The sequence below is a fragment of the Betta splendens genome, chromosome 4 (assembly GCF_900634795.4).
Source record: "Betta splendens chromosome 4, fBetSpl5.4, whole genome shotgun sequence".
NCBI lineage: Eukaryota > Metazoa > Chordata > Actinopteri > Anabantiformes > Osphronemidae > Betta > Betta splendens.
In genome coordinates, this window is record NC_040884.2 from 863,478 (window position 1) to 880,257 (window position 16,780).

The 16,780-nt window shown below is 47.2% G+C and overlaps 2 protein-coding genes and 1 pseudogene across 3 annotated transcripts; 1 reads left to right on the plus strand and 2 right to left on the minus strand.

Annotated features, from left to right (window-relative positions):
- Positions 1–3,381: 3,381 nt before the first annotated feature.
- Positions 3,382–9,883, minus strand: orc1 (origin recognition complex, subunit 1). 2 transcript variants are annotated; one of them, XM_029145816.3, is made up of 17 exons: positions 9,589–9,877; positions 9,107–9,234; positions 8,547–8,719; positions 7,741–8,185; positions 7,412–7,667; positions 6,721–6,810; positions 6,465–6,527; positions 6,141–6,248; positions 5,794–6,025; positions 5,599–5,705; positions 5,417–5,518; positions 5,165–5,336; positions 4,983–5,090; positions 4,433–4,582; positions 4,219–4,338; positions 3,961–4,130; positions 3,382–3,881 (listed from the first exon to the last, which is right to left on the minus strand). In XM_029145816.3, exons 1-17 carry the CDS (start codon positions 9,681–9,683, stop codon positions 3,599–3,601), a joined length of 2,802 nt encoding a protein of 933 aa, XP_029001649.1. In that variant the 5' UTR covers positions 9,684–9,877; the 3' UTR covers positions 3,382–3,598. The 2 variants fall into 2 exon arrangements, 1 of the variants encoding a protein (XP_029001649.1); XR_005897599.2 differs by lacking the exon at positions 3,382–3,881 and having other exon boundaries at positions 4,102–4,130; positions 4,219–4,355; positions 9,589–9,883.
- Positions 9,884–10,111: 228 nt separating this feature from the next.
- Positions 10,112–14,800, plus strand: prpf38a (pre-mRNA processing factor 38A). Its single transcript, XM_029145829.3, has 10 exons — positions 10,112–10,325; positions 10,837–10,996; positions 11,143–11,264; positions 11,531–11,616; positions 11,740–11,850; positions 11,969–12,075; positions 12,163–12,189; positions 12,278–12,369; positions 13,675–13,723; positions 14,280–14,800. Exons 1-10 carry the CDS (start codon positions 10,196–10,198, stop codon positions 14,323–14,325), a joined length of 930 nt encoding a protein of 309 aa, XP_029001662.1. The 5' UTR covers positions 10,112–10,195; the 3' UTR covers positions 14,326–14,800.
- On the minus strand, positions 13,794–16,645 carry LOC114854679 (interferon-induced protein with tetratricopeptide repeats 2-like; annotated as a pseudogene).
- Positions 16,646–16,780: the final 135 nt, after the last annotated feature.

The window sequence follows — 16,780 nt, forward strand, 5'->3', positions numbered from 1 at the left end:
ACAGCTGTCAGTTAAGAACTGCGGGTTCTCCTCCTGCCGGTTCCTGTCCGACTGACCAGGTCCACACTGTGCTGTCCTTTTGTCCTGGATCACTCTTCAGAGCCAAACTGTTTAGTTCAGTCCAGTTTTACTTTTTACTTTAGTTTAACTTTACGACCAGACAATGTTCCAGGTTGTGGGCGTCCATCTGCCTCCACCGGCCGGAGCCTGGCCCTGGAGGACAGACAGGCTCGAACCCGTGTGTCTGCCTCCTGACACAGTCAGTCCACAGCTAAGCTCATGCTTAGGGCCCTTCCAGCCTTGTCCACCCACTCTCCCTGCCACGGCAGCGCCTGTTCCCCACCACTCCCTCCCCTCAGGTGAATGAACTATCTAGACATGTGGAGAAGCTCTGGCAGGCAGACGTCATTCCAGTGAAAGACCCTGGTAACTCGCTCCAGAGAAGATACGCGAGCCATTGACCTGCGTGACACAAGCACCGTCCGTGTAGAGGTGGAGGCCGTTCATGGCTACGCCACGGCCGACTCCAGCCAAAGGACATGCTGCACCTGCAAGACGCCCCTGATGCTGTCATGCCTAGCTTGAATGTGGAGCGAAGTTTTAACAAAGATCCAGATCAGCACAGAGATGGAGAAGCTTTTTTTTCTGTAGAAAACTGTCATCGCCCGTGATTCTGAGTTTGACCCAGGGTGTGACGAGCGTCCATCGCCCTGACGGTCTGAGCGCGGGGAGCGTCTGCGCTCCAGGAACTGTCGGGGGTGAATGTGCGCCGGTCTCACCGGCGGCGTTACTGTGGAGGAGGATGACGGAGCAGTTCCTGCGTGTGCAGTGACAGGTCCTGTCCCGTTTGCGCAGGTGGTTGTGGTCACGCTCGGTTTCACCTCTGACCTCTCGGCTCCTCTGTCTTGAGGAGGAGTCACAGTGACCGCTGGTGCTCAAAGTCAAAAGAAGCCTGAATAGTATATTAATGCCACTGTTGTAAGCTTCCTCAAAGCGTCTGCTCACAGCGCAGCCTGTTTCCAGGGTCCAGTCGAGTCACAGCTGGATATTCTTACATTCGTCTGATGCTCCACCCTCACCTGCGTCTTCCAGGGTTGGTTGAGAGTTGGCCCACGGTGGCTGGCATCGTTGCTTCGGTGTTTTGGTCCATCGCCAGGAGTCTGCTCCACTTCCTGAACATGTCCGACTCGACAAGGCGCCGCCGGGCCGGGCCGGGCTTCATACAGGCCTGCAGCTCAGGAGCCAAACCTCAACTGGTGAAGATGTCTCACATAACTCTATATGACATATTATAAAATGAGGTTTATTTAAATCATACCTGATAATTTCACTAATATATAATATTATAATATTTCACAATACTATAATATTTCACTAAGAATCATTTGGACCTAGAAACAGAGACGACCGTTACATCAAAGGGGGGGATCAGATAATTCATCTGGATCTGTATGAACTTGAATGTTGTTGGTCTGTGGAAGAACCAGGACAGTGAAGATGAAGCGTGAGACTCTGAGAGCGGCTCCGTTCATACATGAAGCCGCTGTTAAAGCTTAGCTGTGAAACGCTCTTGCAGCTGCATGTGAAGTGGGTTAAAGAGCGAGCCAGTTCTGGTTCTGTCACCTCATCCACGGAGCCGCTAAACTGGCTTTGACTTTTAAAGGAAGAATTCACTGACTTTAAATGGGGGATGACCCAAACGATGGCAGGTAATATTTAAGAATCAATAGACAATCAGATTCAGAGGACTTTTTGCCCTGTTTTTTTCTGAACCTGCCCCAGGAACGTTTGTGCAGAGAGGGGGGCGGAGCTAAACAACAGGTAGGTCCAATCACTGCCGCTCAGGTGATTCGTCAGAGCGCAATGCATCCTGGGGGTTGTAGGATATGACCATTTTCAACCACATCACATATTACTTTTTCTGTTTTCTCTGGACATAGACCATTGGTGTTAAATGTTGTTGCACAATTTTGCTGATAAAATGTAAAATATTTACAACACTTGCTTTTTAGCCGTGAAGTATCACTTTAACTTCATCCATAGAAATCATTTGGAAGTCATAAGGTCAGAGGTCACAAATATGTAATAACAGCGTGACAATGACGGGATGAAAAAGACAAGTTTCATAAAACATCAGTCTCTTGTGCTGTGGAAGTTGGAGATTTGATCCTTAGTTTCTAGAATTTATTAAACAAGGGCAGTCAACTCGTCTAAAAACACGGAGCTTGTGAACGGTTCAATTGATTTGAACCATCAAAGATGTTTTTGTTTAATCATTTTAAAATAGATTCAGTGGGACACCTGGAAGCGTCGCCATGGTTACTGGATCCGCTCCTTAGTGAAGGTTAATTTCTGTTTTGATTTCTGCTGTGAAACACAATGATTTTAAATGTGTTGTGATAGAAAAATTAGCAAAATCAGCTTAAAAGGTTTTATTGGTGTTAAAATGTCACAGTTTTATGTTTGTGGTGTTTTAGCTCATCACATGCTTTTTTTAAGTCGGATGAAAATGTTTCCATCACCAACATGAAATAAATGTCAGATCTGGGATCAGCCTCAGCGCTTCTCAGCGCGGGACATATAAACCTGTTATTCATTTTAGACACCACTTGGTTCTGGTCCTGCTCTGGGCTGCTGGACATCCTGAAACAAAGCTTCAGGATGAAGGGAAACTACAGTACTTAAACATTAAGCATTAAAACACAGTGTATTGGCACATGACCGTCATCAGCTGGATGAAGAGGAGCGCTGAAATCTGCTCCTCCTCAATCTGCTGTTACAGACGTGGGATTGAAAACGGTCACTGACCAGCTCCAAACACGCTGGTCCTGGTTTTGTGGCCAGTGAGCTGCGTGGACGGGTTCTCCAGTCTGACCCGCAGCAGAACACCGGTCCAAAACGTGTCTTCTCTTTAGTCCACAAGTCTGACTGCTGTGGTTTGGATTCATGCAGGTCCAGTTATCTCATCTTCAGTTAACTAGTAAAGGGAATGAGCACAGGCGAGAGCTGAGCCTTCAGAACCCAGAGACTCAGATTTCTCTACGCGTGAAAAGGCGGCAGGTTCAGCATGGGGTTCTGTTTTTAATGCCTGAGTCTCAACTTTACTATGAAAAATATGTTTCAAACGGATCCAGACGTCCCGCGGTAGAAGGCAGTTTTAAAATTAGAGAAAGACACAAAATAATACTTTGATTTTCCACTTCTTTCATAAAGTGGACAGTCAGAAAATCAACTTAAATCTAGTTATGGGTTCTTTCCAAATTGGTGCGTCTCCAGTTCTGGATTCACTGATTCAGTCCATGTGTGTTTGGAGGAGCAGCTCCAACAGAACCACAAGAGTCTGAACATTCCTGTTCGTCTGTAGTGAAATAAAAGAGCAGCTCATTTCAATGCAGTTTTATTTCATATTCAAATTTCAAAACATAAAATAAGTCTATTAATAAAAATATCTCAGAGAAATCTGAGGTGGTTTTAAATAAAGTAGACAACACAAATGAAATTAGTGGAGTGGATCTGTAAATGATTTACTTTGGGCTAAAATCAGTGTGCCTCAGTGAGCGAGTCAGCACCAGAAGCCTGGACCCGGTTGGCTCCTCCTTCAGTCGGCCTTCAGGGCGTAGAGCACGTCGTCCTGGCTGACGTTGAGGCGGACGCGCTGCAGGAGCCCCAGGCGGCTCGGCTCCAGCAGCAGCAGCCTGCAGGCGCCCAGACGCTGGCAGGCGGCCCGGCCCTCCGACACGCCCACGGGCCCCAGACCCTCCACCCGACACAGGGCCTGGTGCTGCACAAACACCTGCTGGAAGGTGGCCTCCTCCAGGCCCAGCCTCCGGAACTCGGCGATCACCGCCCGGAGGAAGAGCTGCTCCTGCACCGACGCACACCTGAAAGGTCCCAAAACAGTCAACGAGACGCCACAACACACGGTTCACGGCGTGTCAGAGCCACACTCTAAGCCTTTACTTGATGGCGGTGATGTAGGGGGAGGAGAACATCTCGTCCAGCGCCTCCATCACATGGCTCATGCCCACCAGGCCTGTGGCGGACGGATCAGGGGCCGAGTGCTCGCAGATCTCGGTCGCCCGTCGACAGATGTCCAAACATCGGCGAGCGTCTCCCGACAGAGCGGCCACCTGGAGGAACAGAGCCACACTCAACCAACGGTACGAGCAGCAGGCGCACGAAGGAGCTCGGCCCGGTCCGACCCGGCCGGCGGCCTACCTTCCTGGACACCAGCTGCAGAGCGTCCTCCTCAAAGGCCTTCACCTTGTTGAGCCGGGACGTGATGATCTGCTGCAGCTGCTTGAAGCCGTACGGCTGGAACGACATCCGGGTCAGACCCTGAAACACACACGAGGCTTCTCAGAACCACCACCTCATTCCTTCCTCTCCCCTTTACTGGTTGGGGCACATGACCACAGGGGCCGAGGCTCACCAGTCTGCTGGCCACGCGGTTGATCATGATCCTCTCCGGCAGGTCCATGGTGTTGGCGATGGTCAGCACCACCAGGCGGGCGTGGCGTCGCGTCGGCCAGTCGAACAGGTTGTACATCACATTCTGCTTCCTGGTCCATAACAGGTCCAGCTACACAGGATCAGAACCAAAAGCCTCAAGTTAAATCTACTTCAAACGTTTGACTTGTTCTTAGAAAACAGACTGACAACAGCATTAGACTTCAGGAATTACTCATTAGAGCAGATCCATTTAGTTATCTGAATTATTGAGCCTCACGTAAAAACATTTTAGATGATTCCTATTGAACTCATGAGCGTTGATGGAGAGGAGGTCATTGCAGTAAAGACTGAGGGCTTTCTGCTCATGAGTCAGATTGTGGACCGGGGAGAGATCAGCTACAGTAAAGCAGTGACTGAAGCTTCAGTCCTTTCTCTCACTATGGTACAAACGGGTTTGAGGCCTGCAGCTCCAGAGACGCTTGTCTCAGTGTTCGCAGCAGCTGCAATCACCAGTAGCAGGGAGGCCTTACTTCGTCCACCAGCAGCACGGTGGTCTCCTGCCTCGGCGCCGGGCTGCTGAACCTCTTCTCCAGCAGGACGGCGGCGTGGTCGGCTGTGGCTTTCTGACCCGTCAGTTTCTGCAGAGGTGAAGCTGGACAGTGAGCCGGTGCTGCGCAGCATGGACGCATGGCAGGGCCGCGTGGCTGCTCACCTGCAGGATCTGGACGTAGGCCTGATGAGGATCCGTCATCTTCATCCCGTTGATCTCGACGAAGTTGAAAGGAGGGATCTCGTCCACGTCAGCTACGTGCTGCAGACAGCGCATCACCTCGTGGACGGTAGCGGTCTTTCCTGTTCCCGGGACCCCTGAGATATACATACACCTGCAACACAACAGGCCCACGGCTCTAATCCAGCATCAAGCTGATCCCATGACAGCAGACGCCCCTCGTTCGCCTCTCACCCTCCAGTGCCGTCGATGATCTTGCTCTCAACGAAGCTGTAGATGTCCTGAAACTCCTGTTCTCTGCAGGGCAGTGACTCCGGCACTGAGGACACGTGGAGCCTGAAGAGAAACCAATGGAGATTAGAGATTTAAAACAGAGACCCGAGAGATGCAGCTCCAGCACCGCGGCCCGTTCTCACCTGGTTCTGGCCTCCTCCAGGACGTTGGTGGGCTGTCGTGCGGCCAGCGTCCTGCTGGGGATGCTGGGGGTGGCGTGGCGCGGGGTCCGCGGGGTGCTGGGCGTCAGCTGCTCAACAGGTAAGCACAAACTGAAGCTACTCTCAGGGTTTAGACCACACAGTGGTTTCGGCCGGAAGCTCTGTGCCGCCGCTCACCTTCCTGCTGGGAGTTTTCCGCGGCGTTCTGCTCGAGGAGCGAGTCATGTGTCGGGTTCGACCCCTCGGCGCAGCAGCGCGTCTGCCTCTCTTCTCCACCACCTCCTCGTCACTGCTCAGGCCTCCTCCCTCGCCATCCTCCTCGCTGCTCTCCAGCTCCTTCTTGGAGGGAAGAAACTCGTCCTCATCTTCTCCGTCTGAGTTCAGGTCCAGCTGGTTGGCCACAAGATTCCTGAAGAGAGCGACAGCGGCAGGACGGTTCAAGCAGCTCAGCCAAGGCACAACTCAACCACATGTTTACAAGGAGTGCAGAAAGGGAGCGGGTGAAGCGCTCGCCCAGCGCTCACAACTGTTTCCTGATGCGAGACGACACCAACTGGGCCGACTTCCTCTTGGAGCTCCGCGGCGTGGTGGCGGCCAGCAGCACTGGGGAGTTTTCATTTTCCACCTCGGCACTGTTGAGCATCCAGAAAGAACGATTCCAACACAGAACCACGAGTTCCGATACATGTACAGCTAAGTGATGTTGAACACTGATCATTTGAGAACTGTTCAAGGCCACATTCTGCTCCACCACGCTTGTCCTTTAACGGCGCCGTTTGACTATAGGACAGGCTCAGGAGACGCCTGCATCCTCCCTCTGCTACTGGGGATGGTTGGGTTCTACTCACAGCACCTCCAGAGCGGGTTCCTTCAGGGATTGGGTCTCTCTGCGCCAGGATGGAGTGGTGGCTCTGGGCAGAAACAGAGGAGAGGTCTTCTTCTACAATTATAAACCGCATGAGTGGTTTGGCTCCAGGAGCCAAATGCTGCCAGCTCCATCGCCCAGTTCTGAGTTTTTTTTTTACTTCCCTACAGCTAGATGCCATTCAGAGTGGGTCAGAGCCAGGCGACGGTACCAGGCAGTGGGGAGCACGGTCCACTTACTTCTGCTCAGTTCTGGTGCCGACTGTTCTCCTTGGAGTGTTCTGCCTTCTCCTCGGCGTTTGAAGTTCAACCTCCAGCTGCTGCTGAGGACTGAGAGACCAGAGTCTGTGCGTTAAACCTTTGGACTGATCAGAACCAGTTTATCTGATGTTAACACAAAAGGAACCCACTGAAATGCAATACATTGAAAAACATTTTCAACCTAATAGGAGAAAACAGAGTTTTCGACATTATTCCTCATGTTATTTTAACAGCTTCCCGTTTTACCTAATCTTATGGTTTAAATGGTGCTTAAATAAGTTTGGTATATCACAGCTTACTTCAGGTTTCAACTAATTTAAATCTCTAACTGTTTAAAGAAAACCCTGAAATAAGAAGCTCCCAGGATGGTTAATAATGTGACTTCAGTTCCAGGTCACAGAGTCTTAGCGTGAGCACCACTGTCACATCTGAGAACGTTCTGGTTGTGCAGCTTTAAAATAGAGCCACCCACTGGTTTAACTAGGAACTTCTACCACGTTATCCCAGTAGGACGAGGAATCAGGTCCAGTTCAGGTTCTGGTAGCGTCTGCTGACTTCCTCCTGCCATTAACGTTGTGCTTCTCCCTCTCTGGTCCTCTTATTTGAGTGAGTGCTTGTTCTCATAAAGACCGGACTATCGTCTTATTGTATTTGGATGTTGAATTCTGACCTGGTGGCCTCGTCTCCGGTAGGCGATGGGGGGCTGTCCAGCCCAGACAGCCGGTTGATGACTACAGTGGGCTTCAGGCTGGCGTCGGGCAGACCGCCGGGCGCCCTGTGGGCCTTTTTCAGGGGACTGAGGCTGTTGGTGACGGACAGGGTCTGAGGAGGAGAGGACGACAGCCTTTGTGCCAACATCACCTCCTGCTCCAGATCCTCGTCCAGCAGCTGACTCAGGACGTCCTGGTGGATCATCTTCTCTGGACCTGAATGGAAGACAACGCGACTAGAGCAGCTGTGGTCAAAGGCAAACACTGGCGATGCGTGGTCAACACTCACTGCTGAGCTGCAGCTTCTTGCGGACTCCAGGAGTCCTGGCTGCGGCGTTCCTCCTCTTTGCACTCAGACACTTTGAGGCTGACAGTTTGGTGGCAGAGTGCAGGCACTCAGCCTCGATGGGTGCAGACCTCCCTGCGCTCATCGTGGCTCTGCTGTACCTCACTTCCCCTGAAGCGGCTTTACGCATGATGGTGGGATCGGGCGTGGGGAGGGCGCGTCGGGAAACAGCTCGAGAGGCTGGAGCAGCTGCAGGCGGGGAGCAGGGGGGCGAAGGAGGCAGGGAGGGTTTGTCTTTGGGAGGAGGGGAGGAAGCCGGAGCAGGTTGAGACTCCACAAGAGCAGCATCGACTGTTTTGAAGGTCTTTGAGTCCCAGGACAGCTTCACATAGAAAGTGTCTTTATCATCAGAGTCTGGGAACGGAGCTGCTGCGTCCAGGTGCTTCACCTTGGAGGGAAAGGAGGTGAGTAGAGTCAATACACGCATTAAGAAGTGGGAAAAAACAACTTCTATCTTCTATAGATAATTATATAGCTCTACGCTCTATTGGCTCATGTCATAAGTCATAATATTCAAAATAAACTGTGTGCGCTGTTCATCTGGGTCAACAACCACCTGCAGTCAAAGTCTGCTCCATCATTGACCTGGTTAGTCAAACCAACAGCACTCGCTCCCGTCTGTGCATTCCACTCAGCACAATCTATACAAAGCAGACCAGCAGCTGTTCTTTGCACACTGGTCATGGTCGGTTTTCAATGTCATGATGCTCGAAGCCAGTTAACGACTGTGAGCCTCGGCATTCCTTTACCTGCACTGGCCTGAGGATGGACTCGGCGTCGACCTCGTCGTCACAGCCGCGGCCCTGATAGTAGAAGATCTCCTGAGGATGAGACTCTCTGCCCAGCAGCTTCAGTTTGGGGGCCGGCACTTCAGACACACGAACAAACCACTGAACAGCCGCCTTCTTCTGCTTCCCACTCTCTGAAAGACCAGACACACCCGGACACTTTTATAGGAGAAACAGCATCAAACCAGCATTAGTTTAATTATCATCATCGTCACTGCTCGATTAGTGACAAGCAGCGTCTTCAGAGCACAAACCAGCACAACAAGTAAAACAAGCCTTGATTTCCCTACTTTCAATAAGGTTTATTACAGTAACGGTGCAGGGTTTAAGCCCAATTATTGAGGAAAGATCAGAACTGCTGTTTAGATCCATTTGTGTGTTTTCCTTTCTCCCACTTTGACCTTTCTATTATGATGCTACAAGTTAGTTTTGCTTTCATTATTCAATGTCGGTCTTCTGATTTCTGAAAATGTCAATGTAATTAATCATTGAAACTGCTTGCATCTCTAATGTAGACTCACCGTCGCCAAACAGCCTGATGACTCTGGCCACGTACGGGCTGTCTTCATCCCCCCCCTCTATGAGAATGTGCTGGCCTGTGTTGATGATGGTGGTCCTCGGGAGCCCCTCCACGCTGATGGCCAAGGAGCTGGTACAAACAAATCAATCCAGGTTGATTATGGGAGCAAAAAGTTCGGTGAAAGACAAAGTCACAAGAAATTCAGTGATGTATGACACCTGAACACACAGAATTAATGGCAAAGCTGCTGTGTTGGGCTGAACTGGACCTGGCAGGTGGTCCCGTGTGGCCAGTGTCCTGTTGAGGGCTCTGGGGCCAGTGTGACGGCGGCTCTGGGGCCAGTGTGACGGCGGCTCTGGGGCCAGTGTGACGGCGGCTCTGGGGCCAGTGTGACGGCGGCTCTGGGGCCAGTGTGACGGCGGCTCTGGGGCCAGTGTGACGGCGGCTCTGGGGCCAGTGTGACGACTCTGTCGCGGTACTCACCCGAAGTCTTGGGTTTTTAGCTTCCTGTTAAAGCTCACAGGCTGCCCGCGCCACTTGTAAACTCTTCGGACCCGGAGTCTGGTGACATACTTCATCCTGACGCTTCCTCTGCTCCGCGGGCTCAGAAACTACCAACCAACACTTAACTGGGCTCAGATACGGACGAAGGCCGCTTTGAGTCACAATCAGGGACGATAAATTAAATTGACGCGAACTACCCCGTTAAAGAGACGCTACAGAATGGAACGGATAACATTTCGCGCGAAAATTGCGTTGTTTCCGCTTTTAATCTTCTTCTCTGGTGTTGGCAAACAGCGGAACAGGCGCATCACTGCCATCGCTGTTGCGGCACCTCGCCTTATCTATTAACGTTTAAAGCATATACCGCTGTGTGTGAGTAATACAGTGGTGGCAGTAGTGGATAGTGGTGCAGAATTATTAATATTATTGTTATTAGTAGTAGTATTAATAGTAGTATACATTTTATTTTATTTATGCTGTTTTATTTTGAAGACACTTAAGCGGAGGTTGTCACATCCGCTTCCGCTGTCGGCTCGTTTCTGTTGCTGCTCTGTCCGTGCTAGAAAAGTGACCCAGATTTGTGCTGATGGCGAACAGAACGGTTAAAGATGCGCATAGTATACACGGGACCAACCCGCAGTATCTGGTGGAGAAAATTATCCGGACCCGAATCTACGAGTCCAAATACTGGAAGGAGGAGTGTTTCGGTCTGACCGGTCAGTAGCATGTTAGCCCGTGAGCTAACGTTGGCTAGTGTTAGCGCTACACCACTAGGGTTTTAACTGTCTCTTTTTAATTTTTTAAGGACTATCCTAACACAATATTAAAACTACTAACTGGCTAAGCAACGTATTTGTGTTTATAACACATTTTACAGTTGTGGAAACGTCTACATGCGTCTGATCGGCTTCACGTAGCTGTGGACGGACTAAGAGCGATCAAGCATCCAGTTTAACTGTAGAAAACATTCAGGTTTCCAGTGGGCCAAAAGTAATTAACTAGAGCCCTTAAATTGTGTTTCACATCCAAAAGAAATACTAATTAACTAAACTTGAACTGCTAAAAACACAGCAGAAATGGTGTTAATGTGGTGGAGAAGGTTCTGGCCACCAGGCTCCAGAAAACATGGGGCAGCTGTACAGTACTGGGAGCCAAAACCCGCCACAGATTTTCACCTGTGTTTTGGAGCCTTTTCCTTCATAAGAGATGCTTTGTTATCATCCACAGCTGAGCTGGTTGTTGACAAAGCAATGGAGCTGAAATACGTTGGAGGAGTCTATGGTGGCAACATTAAGCCCACTCCCTTCCTTTGCCTCGCGCTAAAGATGCTGCAGATTCAACCAGAAAAAGACATCATTGTGGAGTTCATCAAAAATGAGGATTTTAAGTGAGTTCTCAAATGTTTGGGGAGGAGAACACTTTGACAACCTACAGGCTGAATCTTCAAACGTGTCATGAATATGTAATTGTCACAATCATCATAACCATGAGCTCATTTTGAAGCTGATTATTTCTTTTCCTCTAAATCATCAGATACGTTCGTTTACTTGGAGCAATGTACATGAGACTAACTGGTACTGCAGTGGATTGTTACAAATACCTGGAGCCTCTGTACAATGACTACAGAAAGATTAAGGGTCAGAACAGAAATGGAGGTGAGTTTAAGAGCCATTCTGTGAAGCTCTCTGTTGCATGGATATAGTTTATTTTAACGTTTACTACAATACATCATTCATTACATTTATCATATAGGACTTCAGTGAACTGGATCTGTAGGTGCTTTGTTTTTAAACCACTGGTAATTTTTTTAATGAATTAACCGTGAATTTTCATGAACAGTTGTTAGATAACTACATACTAGATAATTTCACGCCTTATTGTCTTCATGCAGAATGTCTTCATTGTATGTTGTATGTTTCAGAATTTGAGTTGATGCACGTGGACGAATTTATAGATGAACTTCTTCACGCAGAGAGGCTGTGTGACATCATTCTGCCCCGCCTTCAGGTTCAATCACTTCGTCACTATAAACACAGTGTTGCATGCCCCCTGAGGAAGCATAACGCTTTACAGCTTCTCTGCATTTACCAGTTGTCCACAGGGCTGATGTTATTTCTGTTTTTGTTGCAGAAGAGACAAGTTCTAGAGGAGGCCGAGATGTTGGACCCACGGATCAGCGCTCTGGAGGAAGATCTGGATGAGGTGGAGAGCAGTGAGGAAGAGGAAGAGGAGGAAGAGAAGGTAAACACACACTGTTTTCCTTTTCCTGTCTTTATTGCATCATATGTGGAGTTTGTTCTGCTGTGAAGTACATGAAGTCCCAGGCTAAATTGCTCTTTACCTTTTGAAATGTATGCAGCTGGAGAGACCCCAGACCCCTGAACCTCACAGACGTGGTTATCGTGACAAAGACAGACCTCGACGTTCCCCGTCACCTCGGTACCGTCGGAGCCGCTCACCACGACGGTTTGTATTTGCGATTGTAGATTACGTTTTTCAGATGTATTAATAAATAAATCTCTTGCTTCTACTCATGATTTCACTTCTCTCCAGAAGGAGCAGATCTCCAAAGAGACGAAGGTATGTTCGTTGATGTGGGATTGGGTTAGGGTTGTTATTGTTGTTGTTTCTGATTTAATCATTAATATATTCCGTTGTGTGAACGCAGCCCGTCGCCGCGGAGAGAACGGCATCGCAGCAAGAGCCCCCGCCGGCATCGCAGCAGGTCCAGAGACAGACGCCACCGCTCCAAATCCCCAGGTAAACCAGGAGAAAACAGCTGAACAACGCAACTGTGGTGGAAATTTCCCAAAAAGAGGCAGATGAGAGAGTTGTCTTTTGTGACATTTATTATAAAAATGAAGGAAAAATAATGGGGAAAGCAAATCAAAAACACGGATGTTGATTATGCACATCAACAAACCAAAAACCAGCTGGGAGATCAGTGCACACATCAAAAAGGTGTGATGCAAAGAGCCCACGATCCTCAAGTTGCTTCTGCCTTTTAACCCCTTTCTGTGGCTCTGGTGGAATGTCTCTCTGCAGCAATGGAATTGTTTGTGCCACCTTATCTCGCTGTGAGTGAGAATGTTTGCTTTCTCTCTTCTGCATCGTCATGTCTTATTATCCAATGGAAGGAACACAGAGCTTCCAAGACAAGATGCATTCGCTTTAACAGCCTTGGGTCTGGTGGGGAGTCAGATAGGAAGGAGCCAGAGTCCGGGTGTAAAAGACAAACATATATCTTAAATTATTAGTCAGTCAAATGGAACATCAGATGTTTAGACTTGATGTAAGACAGCACAAGAGATTAGTTGTTTGTGTAAGAATGTTCAGTATTGCACCTAACCAGCACATGACGAGTGTGTTGGATAAGAAATAGCACAAAGGCACAATTTTACCATTACAGCAACTTAAGCAGTGCAAACACTAAATGTAACGGAAGCATTAAAATATGACGACATGGTTTTTAGTAGTTGTCACCAATGCCTCAGAGCCAGAAGGAGCCCAGGAGTATTTGTGGAGTTTACATGTTCTCCCGTGTCTTACTGGGTTTTCTCCCACAGTCAGGTTAATGGAGCTGCTGCAGATTTTTACACTGGAACAAAACCTAATGCTTGCTTTGTTTATTTATATTTTGGATATGGGAGTTTTATTATTCAAATGTTGGATTTTGTGTTTCGTTTAAGATTTTAAAAATCTAAATTTAATTAAAACTGATAAGGGATTACTAATAAGCAAAACAAGTATTTTTTTTAACTTTTTTTTATCCGATTTTATTTGAAAAAATAATCGACAGATTAATCGATTTATCAAAATAATCGTTGGTTGCAGCCTTAGTCTAATGACAGGACAGCATGTTGACTGACATAACATTACTGATTCTTAAGTCAAACAAAAAACGTTTTTTTACATTTAGGAACCGTCTGTCACAGAACTGGTTGTCAAATTGGAACCATTATTGCAACTGCCATGAATGTTTCTTCTTTCTTTGTTCGCAAAACATGAGGATTTTTTTTGGAGACAAACCTGATGCTTGTTTGAAATTTGTTCATTGTCATACAGGTCACCACAGAAGCCACAGACATCGCAGCCACTCCAAGTCTCCAGAGAGGTGAGTAGAGTGGGAACGTTTCAGGCAGATGTGAAAAAATGCTGTAAACAAAGAATGCTTTCAAAAACTGTAAGTGTTAAACATTTATTTTCATAAAAGGAACAAAATGCAGTTAATGAACAAAAGACAAGTCTAAATAAAAAAAATAATTATTGGTGTTGCTACCTTTTGCCTCCAAACCAGGATCAATTATTCTAGGTACACTTGCTCAAAGTCTGGGATTTCATAGTATCATAGTCGGGTTTATGACCAACCGGTTACACCAAACAGGTGCTAATGATCATCAGTGATTGAGTGACACCACCAGCCGAGTTGAATGCAATAGGTGGTAAAACCAAATATAGAATTGATTTAGATTTGTCTTTTTTTAATTTATTTTACACTTCCATTTTTGAAGGCATTCTTTGTTTTCAGCATTTTTTCTGCACCTGCATAACATTTGCAGTTATGCATTATAACTGCATCCTTTTCGTGTGTGTGTGTATGTAAAGCATAGACTTTGCATAATTTATTGAATTAGTTCCACTAACAATCATTGTCACCTGTCACTTCACAGAAGTTCAAAGAAGAGTCACAAGAAGAGTCGAAGAGGAAACGAGTGACTGATGATTTTTTTTTGTTTGTTTGTTTGTTGTAATTTTTTAACTTCTAAATGTCGGAGGTCTCGTCTGTAAACCAACCAATTTTTTATTATTTTTAAAATAGCTAATAATTGCAGCTTTAGATTTCAGAGCACTGATGCAGATTAGAGCCAGCTGTGTTTGTACAGTCGCAGTCGGTCACTGAAAGGAAACCCTCCGTGTTTACAGATGCCTGTAAAATACACGTCACAGTCTGAGATGACGTTTTCCAGGACACAAACTGGTTCAAGTAGCGGTGTTGAAGTTTGGTTCTTGAGGAAGACGAGGACGCAGATGTTTGTCATTCATTTAACTGAAACTGTGGTTCAGCTTTATCCAGGTGTGAAGGAATTAGTGTTTTTCTGGGTTTAATTCTGCTTATTTTGTATCAAGAAACTAATTAGATGATCATCCTCAAATATGTTGGCATAAAATAAAATTTTTGACAGTTGAAAAAGTGCATGTGGAGTTTTTGTGTAGTACCAAGCACAAACATCTGAAATTAGCTGTTTCATGTAAGTTTGTTTCCTGTTGGTTGATGATCACATTCAAAGTCAGAACAAAACAAATGAGTGTCTAGAGCAGACGTTCAAATACTGTGATAAGAAAAGATTAGATGATTGATGATTTGATGCATAAGTGTGTTATTGAAGGTTTCAGCTTGTTCACTTTAAGGCACAAATGTTTGTCTATATGTGAAGCTAACAGACATCTGTCTGGTGAGATCGCTGCTTCGCCTCTCACACCTGCAGCTGAATGTATTTGGTTTAAAGTGGGTAACTCTTTACTTTGATCTCCATGCTTGAGATGCTGTTCCTTCAAAAGCCAGAATCTTGTGGTAAATCTGCCACCTTTGTGAAAACGTATTGACCTTCTGTGATCTTGTAAATCGAAGAACAAATGTGTGGGTACTGGTTGTAGAGCATCTGTCTGTGGGCAGGTTGCAGGTCCAGCTCCAGCAGCTCCTGATGCATCTGCTCAGCTTTTGCCTGGTGCAGACTGGTGGCTCAGGCCGTCACGCTTCGTTTTGGACGACCGTCCCTAAAAAGATGATCTTCCATTTGTGAGTGCAGCGCGTCTCTTGAGGTTCCGTTCATCTGGGTGTCGTTGCAGAGCCTCCTCAGCCAGGCCGATGTTCTTGTCTACAGAGATGTACTTCCTGTACATTCTCAGCAATGCTTTTATTCTGCTGTAGCTGTATTCCTCAGAACCTTCTGAGCTAATTCACAAGCTTCATTGACCTTTTCTGCTTTTGTAGCAAGTTTCTCCAGGTAGTGAACAGGTACAGGTTCAGTTTTGATGTTCTCCAAGATGTCGGCATCCAGTCCTGTGTTGCTGTGTTTAAAAGCTCTGACCAACGCCAGCACGTGGCTGCTCTGCCACTCCACCATGTCCGGCTGCATCCTGATGGCTCTCTGGAAGTAATCTGCAGCCAGCAGCTTTTGCTCTGTGCTGAACTTCATGAGGGTCCAGGCTTTCTCAGCGCACACCTCTGGATGCAGCTCGTCCTGGGTTGGAGGCGGGTATTTGCTCTTCAGGGCGTGGAGCTTTGTCAGGGAGGCCTGACTCTCTGCCTCTGCTCCCAGGTGGTGGTGCAGCCAAGCCTGGTTCCCGTAGTTCACCATCAACCAGGGTCCGTCGTCTGAGGCTGATCATCTTATCTGGAGGAAGGCCTCTGCAGATCTGCTAAAGAAACCCTGGGTGTCTTGGCTGAGCCCCATCTTGAGGCGCAGATTGTAGATGTGACCCAGGCATCTGTGTCCTCCAACTTGTCCTTGACTCTTGAAATACTGGGGTCCAGGTCCCAAGCAAAGTGACACTGCAGGGTCTCCAGTGTTGAAGGACTCTGAGCAGCACTGAAACGAAAAAGCAGGTTAGTATCTGCTGAGGTGCATTGTGGTAAATACACACTGTTGGTCTCATGAAGAGGAAGAACAGAAAAGATACAAGGAAGGATAAAGGAAGCATTAATGTTACAAACTGGAATTAGGTAAAGAATTAGAAAATAAACTGTGGAAGGAAGGAAGAAGGCAAGAAAACTCAAGAAACAAATAAGGAAGAGACTCAAAGGAACTGAATGGAGAAAGGGTAAATGGGGAAGGAAGGAAGAATGGTCAGTTAGGAATGGAGTCAGAAATACAGTGAGTTAAGACCAAAGGAAAAGGGAGGACAAGAAAGAAGCATCAAAAAGAAACGTATATATAGTAATATATAGGTTATTATTATATAATTATAAAGGTTATCTAATTAATTATATAATAATTATCTTACCTGTAACTGCCTGCTCTGGCTGATCCCTCATTCTCTGACAATGCCTCATATCAAATGAAGGCAATTACGTGCAATTGCATTATTATTGTTACTACTCTACTTGCAATACAACACACACGTGACGGAACACGCGCCCAAAAGTAAAACCCGAGTGGAGTAAGAAAAA

What these genes read in the sequence shown, in the direction of transcription:
- prpf38a (XM_029145829.3), top strand. Translation starts at nt 10,196, where the DNA reads ATGGCGAACAGAACGGTTAAAGATGCGCATAGTATACACGGGACCAAC. An exon ending in AGGAAGAGGAGGAAGAGAAG is followed by an intron (nt 11,851 to 11,968) that starts GTAAACACACAC and finishes AAATGTATGCAG; the next exon opens with CTGGAGAGACCCCAGACCCC. An exon ending in CGGAGCCGCTCACCACGACG is followed by an intron (nt 12,076 to 12,162) that starts GTTTGTATTTGC and finishes ACTTCTCTCCAG; the next exon opens with AAGGAGCAGATCTCCAAAGA.
- orc1 (XM_029145816.3), bottom strand. Translation starts at nt 9,683, where the DNA reads ATGAAGTATGTCACCAGACTCCGGGTCCGAAGAGTTTACAAGTGGCGC. An exon ending in CCATCCTCAGGCCAGTGCAG is followed by an intron (nt 8,186 to 8,546) that starts GTAAAGGAATGC and finishes TTTCCCTCCAAG; the next exon opens with GTGAAGCACCTGGACGCAGC. An exon ending in CCTACGTCCAGATCCTGCAG is followed by an intron (nt 5,091 to 5,164) that starts GTGAGCAGCCAC and finishes TCACCTCTGCAG; the next exon opens with AAACTGACGGGTCAGAAAGC.